The sequence below is a fragment of the Argentina anserina genome, chromosome 4 (genome assembly GCF_933775445.1).
Source record: "Argentina anserina chromosome 4, drPotAnse1.1, whole genome shotgun sequence".
Taxonomy (NCBI): domain Eukaryota; kingdom Viridiplantae; phylum Streptophyta; class Magnoliopsida; order Rosales; family Rosaceae; genus Argentina; species Argentina anserina.
Window position 1 is genome coordinate 362,430 of NC_065875.1, and position 9,047 is coordinate 371,476.

The window sequence follows — 9,047 nt, forward strand, 5'->3', positions numbered from 1 at the left end:
GTGGTTGTTCCTTGTTTTGCTAAGAAGCGTAAGGTATCTGCGTAACTTCATTGAAGTAAATCAATTTCCATATGGAAATCAATGATTCCTCTTTTACCTAGTTCAAACTCTCGCAAAACTCGAAACTAATTTTTTGTCCTGGATTCAGAAAGTGGGAGGGTGCCAGCTATACGTACAGGTGGAACAGCATAGTGCAGGAATCATAATTCAATGTTTATTAAGAACCCAGATAGATACAATACATGTCCCAATGTAGTTTTGAATCCACTGAATACATTCGAGAGTCAAATCTTTCTCAAAATTCCTAATGCCGTGGCCAAAAGCATGCTTTACATAAAATATACCATGTAATAATAACTGATTTACCCTTCCATGGACACATTTCCCAGTTCATGCCATTAATGCATAATTGAGAGACCCTCTGATTAACAGGATGCATATCATAAGACTTCTATAAGAACGACATCAAATTAGGTGCAGGTGGCAACCTTGAACTCTTCTGCCGCTTGAAACGCATGGATTAAATATCTCCTTCCATGCCTAGTCCAGCTTGACATTAGAGTACAGTAAAGTATCCTTGGTGATTGGCATATTCACAAGGAAGCATACCTGCAAACAAAAAGCAATATTATTTAACAACCAGTTAACTGCATCTCCACCCAAAACAAGCCAAAGATTAAAGGATCAGTTCTAACATATACTTGAAATCCAAGTATCAATCTTATAGCCTAGTGTGCAAGAGATATTTGATTTGGCAAAGATCTAATTTTTAACAAATCCCTTCATCTGTAAGTCAACGAAGATACTTCCAGTAGAGGCGGGACAATAATTTCATCTAAGTTTCGCATTTTATTGATGCTAGTCAAGTCCATGACCACTGCTCATTCTTGTTTACCCTATAGTTCAAACTTACCCCCAAGAGAGTTGAAATCAGAAGGATAATCCCTGTGATCCAAGCAAGTGTTCTTCTAACAAGCTGCACTTCCACAATAGTCATATTTGATGGGGGCTCTGTTTCTGCCAACCAACGAGCAGATGGTCGACCGGTATACATCACATCCAACATCTTCCCTGACTCCAAAGGTGTTAGTTCATTGAAGAGGACAGCTCCAACAATTTGACCTGTCAAATGGTCAATATACTGTCAAATTCAATGACATTGATGAAAATTTTCAACCAATATACTAGTGACAATTACTTGACAGTATTTGATATACAGTCTCAAGAAATTTGAACTTGGAGAAGCAAGAGTTACTGTAAGGGATAAAAATAAAATAAAGTGAAGTCTATCGAAGCTTAGAAATATCATAACACTAGAGCATAAGATCAGACAGTACCTATCCGAAATAACAATATGTATTACCTCTGTATGCATGTTCGAGTGAATCAAACATCTTTGTCAATGCAGCAACAAGCAGTACGATCCCTTGTTGAGCAACACCTTCAGATCCATATTGCTCTTCTAAAACCTATCATAATGTTATAAACTATTTATGAAGCTATGAACTCGTAGTCATAAGAACACACTAAAAAACAGATCATATACAAATAAAATTTGTGCATACATATACATATATTTATGATGCAAGTGTGAGAGTGTCTGCATATACACCAAGGACACATAATATATGCAGAAAAAATATTATCAGTACTTCGATCCTCCTTTGTGCAAATAAGAGACCAAAGGAAAGATGGGATTATTAATATAGTCCTGATAATACGTATTAACTTATTTTTGAGCATCCAAAAACTACATGCATATCATGAGATAGGGCTTGAAAATTGGGTGACTTATACGTTAACATGCTTAAACAGTTTCGAGGTGAGATTCAGAACAAAGCACCCAGACTAGCAGATGATGAAAATCCAGAATATTGAAAAGAGGAAATGATACCAATAATTGCATCAGAGTTAAGTAGTCTATATTAACACCAAAGAGGTAGACACAAAAGAAACTCGCCTATCCATCAACCCTCACGAAACCCATACCTTCTCCAATCCCCACCATTACTTGAAGCAAAAGATAAAAATAGGGTCTAAACAATAGATACTCTCTGGAATGTCTTTTCAAGGACTTTGACTTAACTGGATGAAATATCGTGCAAGTTAAGTGGCAGTAAAGAAAGATGATTCACAAACAAGAAACTTTCAAGCAAGAACATCTGTGTTTTGCAATCTTTATTTCCCTCTCTCGATTCTGAAGTTGGTTAATCTGGCCACGGAGGGGGTGGGATTTAACAACTACTCCCTTGTAAAATTAATATTGGGTTTAAAGAAAGGGAAGCTTACACCAGGTTGACCCCAGGATAACTTAATATAAACATATGTGCACAACAACAGACCCTAGTCGCTAAATACTTCTACTTTATTCACACGGATCACAAATACCATTGCTCTATGTCTTGAGTCTTGACCCCAGGACAACTTAATAAATACATATGTACACAACAACAGACCTAGTCACCACACACTTAAATTATTTCACAAATATTGCAAATACCATTGCCATTATTTTTAACTCTTAAATTACTGAGTGATGTAGAGCATATAAGTTTCATTTCTACCAAAAAGCACTTTGCATAACATGTGCTATCATGCGTTCGAAACTTTAAAGTTACAACAAAAAATTCAATAGCAGAAAGCAACACCTTGATGCCATCAAAACTGCCTGTTAACAGCTCAGCTGGACTGTGGATACTTTGCAACAAATCTTCATGCAACTCCATTGCCCTTCTAAAGTTGCGAATGAGCACCAAAAGGTTTGTTGTGAATTTCCTGTCTGCTTCCTGTATACATACAAAATTCAATCATCCAATATAAGTGGTCAAGTTGGTTTACATATGTATTTACATATAATGAAGCACTAGAATGAATGTAACTGAATGGTAAAGGAACCTTGGACATATGAAGCTTCAGCTGATAACCATTGGCCAAAGGGAAGGTCAACTCTCCATTTAACGTTTCCGATGCATCAGCAACATATGATCCGCCCATCCAAGAGGCCTAACAGAAAATTAGAATAAAGTGGAAAAATGAGTTCATTTTCATGTAATTAGGAAGAAAACTGAGGTTATCGAAGGGAAGGACAAAAGAGACGATAAAGAACAACTCGAGTCAGGACTCACAAAATCGCTGATTTCACTGTCAGTATAGTCTGTTGATTGCTCATCCAAAGAAAAGACAGATACTTCACTTTCATCTGCAGTTATGCAGAATGAGAACAAAGTCACGTAATTTCATATGACTAATAGTATTAGCTAGTGTTTGTTAGCCAGCATATAAATTAAGAAGAAAAAAAACACATACCAGGAAGCTCAATCTCAGCTTTCTTCAAGCCAAGGTCAATCTTGGTTTCATAAGCACTTTTAAACAAAGAGTTTTCCTTGACAGCAAGAGCAGGATCTGTACGTATGAGACATCCATCTAGTTATTATTAACTGCACAACATAAAACAGCACAGCACACTAATAGACTCAATTTATAGCACCAAGTGCATATACCAGCAATTCCCCTGACTTCGAGGACGAAAACAGCGCGAGGTCTATTAAACGGATTGGGCACAAGAACCTCATTCAACTACCAAAAACAATAATAAAAGCATCTCAGCGTAATGATCCAGTAAGCAACTAGCGAGGGCCTACCAAGTTATAAGTTCAAAGCACACCTTAGATGAACCAGCAGCGGAGAGTGAAGCAGGCGGTGCAAATCCAAGCAACACAGACACAGCAGCGCTGACTTCCGGTAGCGACATTGAGTCAGGCTGTGTGATAGTAAAAGCATCATCATATCAGCAAACAAACCATGAAGATTGCGAAGAACAGATCAATGAATACGACTTAAACTTGCAATAGATTCAGCTTAGTTCCAATCGTATCTAGCTCAGAAAGCACGGCATAAAGTATAGATATCATCAAAAGATTCAGAATTGGATAGAGCAGAAGCAAGAGCATCAGTACCTTGACGACGACATCGTTTGAGGCCGGGCTGCGAAGAAATCGATGAGTAGAGCTATCGATGAAGAAGACCAACGCACTACCTTGCGCCTGGATCAAAACTCAACCCAAAATTCTCAGATCAACAAAAACAGCACATCGATACATACACATATAGATAGATACAGAGAGAGAGAGAGACGAACCCTAGCTTGCGAGAAGAAGAAGGAAACTGAGAGAAAATAGAAGCAGACGAAGCGTCCCAGCGAATCCATCAGAGAGAGAAGAAGAAGATCTGATTGTGGTTTAGAAGAAACACAAACTGAAATTATTCGGTTTCGATGGTTTTACTTTTACCCTCCAAGTCTATGTAAAAAACCGAAACGACGTCGCTTTGATCTTTTTTACCATTTTACACTAAAAACGACATCGTTTGTGGTTCACGTGGCGTGTTTATAAAACCCTTGAGCCCCCCTCTGTAAACTCACTAAACTGTGACTGCCTGCATATCCTTGGGCCTTCGCCACCGGATTTTCAGGTTAGATTAATTGCGTTCTTTCTTTCTTTTCGAAATCAAATGTGGAGGATTTGTTTTCTTTCTATTTTGGATTTCAAGTAGGAGTTGTTTCTGAGAGCGATTATAGATTCAAGCAAAGCTTTCATGTATGAACCATCTGTTTTGATTTCTATGATAATCTCGGGATCTGTTACTGATGCGATATCTGATTGGGATCTATTACTGGAGTGTCAATTTGAGTTGATAAATTGTGCGAATTGATTAGCTTTTTGTTCGTATTAGTCAGATTAGGAGCGGCGCAATTCATCCATAAAGTATGTGCCTGTTGGATTGTTGCATGATAAACTTGAAACAGATTTTTTAATTGGATTTTGGCTTAAAGCAACTATGGCTGAACTAAACCTGGGTATACTGATAGATGTTGTGGATGAAGAATGGATGAAAGACACTCTTCCTGATGATGGTATCAATTTCTCTTTTCCTATTTTAATGTACTTACAAACTCATTAAATCATCATCATGTTACTGCTTTTCAGGTATATTGTTGAATAATATTTTGTTTGTTGCAGATCTTCCCCTGCCGCCAATGCTGGTTATAAGGACTGATGACACAGAGGATTCAAGTATGTCTTATCATTCTCAACATTATCTGTTTAAAATGATACCATTATACCGATGCGATATGGAAAAAAACATATCTTCATTCCATGACCATGATTCTGCCAGATGGCACTGTTTCCTTTTGGAAGCTTGATTAGCTCTTTATTTTCTTTCTGGTTAGCTATACTTGATACAGTAATAAGTACGTGAGGATATTCTAGTGTTCAGGAACCGTCAGGGAAATCAGTTGCGGTTTGCTTATCTGAAAATATTTAGGAGGAAAATGAACTATAAGACTAGTTTGAGTATCATTGTTTGTATTGCCATGGCTTATGCATGTTATGTTGGTTTACTCCAACTATAAGAAAACTAAGTCAGGGATAAATCCAGAGATGTGAAAGGGATTTTCGACTTTGAGCACTATAATTCAATCATTATTGCTATCCAGAAAATATTTTATTCTGCTTACTTATTTCTTCTTCCATTTTGTTACAAATGTTTTTAGATCAGGAGACTCGCAAAGTTGATGGAGATAGTTGGCACGATCTTGCATTAGGTTCTCAATAAGTTTTCTGGTAAAACAATCTTTTTACGTCGGTGCTTGGCTCAGAGCAATTGAATTATTGTCGTATGGATATTTATCTATCTGATTGGCTCATGAATGCCACTTATATTTGTTGTACCTTAGGTTTTGGAAGTTGATCGTGTGACAATAATTATGTATGTAAAATTATGAGCCGGGAGTAACCGGTTTCGTATGTTATCATTTTCACTTCAAATTTGAAATCTCTCATTATTGTTAGACCAGAAGATATTCATAATGTTACTGTGTGGTTGAGAGTTTACAAATAACACGTCTTATTAGGTACAATCCATAGATCTATAAGCTGGTAACCTATTCTAAATATGATCTCAAAAAGCTTTCTTATAAGGGATTTCGTTACATGTGGCTTTTCTGGGTCAGTAGAAATGAAAAGTTCTGTGCCAAAACTGACGTCTGATGAAACATCAATCTATGAGCTAGCTCTTTCATTTGAACATTAAGATAAGCTAGTCTCCGGGCCACGCTATTGGTTCAAGATTGGTCTCAGTATCAGTGGAAGCTACGGTTCCATTTCCCTTTTTGTTCAGTTTTTTGTCAACGCCCATTTTTTCCAATGCTTGTAGTTCCAACATTGGAGACCCCGAAACTCTGGGGATGTGCTAAGTTGAAGGATTCATTCATCCTTAGGAAGCCAATGCTTGTAGTTCCAACTTGTTCTATTGCCATGTTTAGTGCAATAGTCGCATCATAAGACCGAAGTCCATAATCATTCAGTTACACATCAAATATTACTCGTCTGTCTCGTAGTTTTAAACAGTAAACCTATTATTCAGTGAAATTTCCAAGCTGTATCAATTGTTCTCGGAAGTCAAAACATGTTAGCAAACCTAATTTCACCTAGCATGGAATTGATACATGAGGGTTCATCAACTGAATCCCATTAGTGAATTGCCAAACATCATCTTTCCAATCTCTTTTGCCTTGAAAAATATACACGACGCTAAAAATTGGCCGTCATGGTCCAGAAAGATTATTATCTTTAACTTGCTAGGGATTGCTCCAAAAGCTTTTCGGATGGCACTTTAAGTAGGATCTGAGAAGCCAAGAGAAAGATCAGTCCCACAAAATGATACTATGAGCTTGCTCTTCGCGATTGAGGACGAACCTTGTTTGTCATTGGCCTCAAGAGGGCGGCTTGTATATATTGGTGTATTCATTATCAGATATCTAAAGCTAGTTGTCACATACAGTTTCGTTAGCTTAATCCAAATGAAGTGCTCTCTCCAAACTGCAGGCACTACGTACTCCAATTAACTAGGAACATTATCTATTTGTAGCGTTAGGGTAAAACGCTCTAGCCGCTCTCTGCCTGCCAATATTGAAGCTCAAAGTAAATGACGGTCATCATTGGTGGAGCTAGTCAGCTAGACATAAAGCCTTTAATATTAATTCTGAACCTTTAGCCTTTAGAGTTTAAACCAACTTGTAGAGATTCGCTTGAGCGATTAAGGTTGTATAGTTTTCTTGTGTCTACTCGATTATCACTCCAACAACTTCATCATACTTAATTCTCTTTAAACAGCAAGAATCTATCCAAAACAAAATTAAGAGCAAGAAAACAATACACGACGTACACTACTAGAAATAGAGGCTTTGGGGACATTTAGTTTAGGAACATTTAAACTAGTGTCCTTAAATATATTCATTTAGAGACATATATTAGTTGTGTCCCAAAACATCTAGTGGGCACAAATCATGTGTTCCTATTTAGCAAAAGGCACATTTATATGTCCCTAAATTTTTGGAGTGGGTGTATACTTGTGTTTAGGGACATTTATATGTCCCTTTTTGTATGTATTTGTATGCATTATGTTTGATAGTATACATTGATACATGTATCCATAGTAAAATGTCATTTTGTTTAAAAGTATTGTCATATATATATATTGTGTGAATTTGGACTATTAGAATAATATTTTACTAATACCAACGATGTTTCGTAACATTTTCTTTTGTCTATCTCTCACTCTCACTCTCATCCTCACCCCAAGTCTTCTTTGCTCCGCCTCCCTCCCTAACACTGAGAACCAGATTCCGACTCGATCATACCCTAAATAGATTCATAAATCACAAAATCATCTTTTTCAGTATCTATCACCTCAACTTGTGAACCATAAAACAATAACCAAATTGAGAAAATCCCCAATTTTTGAAACCCTAGTTTGAGATTTGTGAATAAAAATGATTTAAATGTTCATATGTGGAAATCGTTGTTCTACAACATTACGTAGTCTTTGTTCAAAGCGGAAGGGTTGTCGGGAGTTAAAAGTTTTAAAATTGATTAAGTTGCTATGGTTCAAGAGTTGACTTTTAACTCAGTGCTTATCTCTGGAAACTTCTTTCACGAAAGTCGTAGAGTTCATTGCTACGAGTTCGTAGACAAGCGGCACGCGTAAAACAGTTATCATATGTAAGAGTTGTTAGCAACTAAAGTTTAAGCATCGAAATTTGGATTAAAGTTTTCACAAGAATAAGATTGTAATTTCACAATCACACCCTAGCTTTTTATTTTTCTTCTTCTTTCTCTTTCGGCTGCACCCGTCATTTTTTTTCTTTCTTTCTTCCTCTTCCTTCTCTTTTCTTTCCCAAGCTCACCTCTTCCTCCTCCCTTATCGGATACGAGATGGCCTCCTCCGGTCACCGCCGCACCACACGATTGCACTAGATCGAATCTTCATGCTACTCCGACCAAAACCCCTCAGAGTATCGAAGGAGCAGGCCACCACCCTTTCACCTCCATCTTACTAGAAATCACTATGTCCATATCCGACGAAACCTTGAGCTCCGGTGAGTCCCCTTCCTCCTTCTCTGGTAAATCTTAGCTTCTCCTCTCAGTTAGATTTCTTAGATCTTCATTGATTTGGGTTTTCCTCTTTCTCTGTTACAACGCTTCAGCCGTGCTCCACCTTCGAGTTTCCTCCTTCTGGCGATTCACTGAGCATCGGCGAGCTTGTGAACTTCCATCTGGTAAGCTTGAATCAATTCTTTCGAAAAACCAACTCCTTTTTCATTATCCTGAAAACATGTCCTAATTTCCTTTATTATATTTTTATATGTTCTTCCTCTTGTTGTAAAAACCCCCAACTCGGCGACTATCTTCTTGGATTTCTGGCGACAAGAGGACTTCCTTAAGGTTCTTGAGGAATTCTGGGTTGAGTTTATTGAACAAGTTGGATTTCTGGAGTTGTAGCTACACGGATTAGTGGATTAGCAACTTGATTTGGGATCAGAAAAGGGAGCAGCATCCTCGGCTCTGCATTTTCAACTTGTTGAGGTAGCAAGTCCACTCTTTGGAATCTTTGGTTTCATTTCGATTGCTCTAATTGTTATTCAGAAACATTGGTTTGCTTTTGTATGTCGAATTTGAGTTGATTTTAATTGTTTTCAACTTGTA

At 37.4% G+C, this 9,047-nt stretch overlaps 2 protein-coding genes across 5 annotated transcripts; one reads left to right on the forward strand and one right to left on the reverse strand.

Annotated features, from left to right (window-relative positions):
- Window positions 1–198: 198 nt before the first annotated feature.
- LOC126790525 (uncharacterized) lies at window positions 199–4,220 on the reverse strand. The gene is made up of 11 exons (XM_050516791.1): window positions 4,139–4,220; window positions 3,957–4,043; window positions 3,665–3,760; window positions 3,501–3,576; window positions 3,307–3,402; window positions 3,126–3,199; window positions 2,896–3,003; window positions 2,649–2,786; window positions 1,364–1,469; window positions 914–1,122; window positions 199–609 (listed from the first exon to the last, which is right to left on the reverse strand). The coding sequence occupies exons 1-11, from the start codon at window positions 4,205–4,207 to the stop codon at window positions 541–543; spliced, it is 1,128 nt and encodes a 375-aa protein (XP_050372748.1). The 5' UTR covers window positions 4,208–4,220; the 3' UTR covers window positions 199–540.
- A 213-nt stretch (window positions 4,221–4,433) lies between these two features.
- On the forward strand, window positions 4,434–5,853 carry LOC126790534 (anaphase-promoting complex subunit 13). Of its 4 annotated transcripts, none has more exons than XM_050516806.1 (4): window positions 4,434–4,470; window positions 4,732–4,763; window positions 4,805–4,912; window positions 5,019–5,522. In XM_050516806.1, exons 3-4 carry the CDS (start codon window positions 4,837–4,839, stop codon window positions 5,201–5,203), a joined length of 261 nt encoding a protein of 86 aa, XP_050372763.1. In that variant the 5' UTR covers window positions 4,434–4,470; window positions 4,732–4,763; window positions 4,805–4,836; the 3' UTR covers window positions 5,204–5,522. The 4 variants fall into 4 exon arrangements, with proteins under 4 accessions (XP_050372763.1, XP_050372762.1, XP_050372764.1 ...); XM_050516807.1 differs by having other exon boundaries at window positions 4,444–4,470; window positions 4,736–4,763; XM_050516805.1 differs by lacking the exon at window positions 4,732–4,763 and having other exon boundaries at window positions 4,440–4,470.
- The last annotated feature ends 3,194 nt before the right edge of the window (window positions 5,854–9,047 follow it).

Coding starts and splice junctions, on each gene's coding strand:
- LOC126790525 (XM_050516791.1), bottom strand. CDS start 4,207: ATGGATTCGCTGGGACGCTTCGTCTGCTTCTATTTTCTCTCAGTTTCC. Junction 3,403..3,500: donor CGAAGTCAGGGGAATTGCTG/GTATATGCACTT, acceptor TCATACGTACAG/ATCCTGCTCTTGCTGTCAAG. Junction 1,470..2,648: donor GCAGTTTTGATGGCATCAAG/GTGTTGCTTTCT, acceptor ACATTATGATAG/GTTTTAGAAGAGCAATATGG.
- LOC126790534 (XM_050516806.1), top strand. CDS start 4,837: ATGGCTGAACTAAACCTGGGTATACTGATAGATGTTGTGGATGAAGAA. Junction 4,913..5,018: donor AGACACTCTTCCTGATGATG/GTATCAATTTCT, acceptor TGTTTGTTGCAG/ATCTTCCCCTGCCGCCAATG.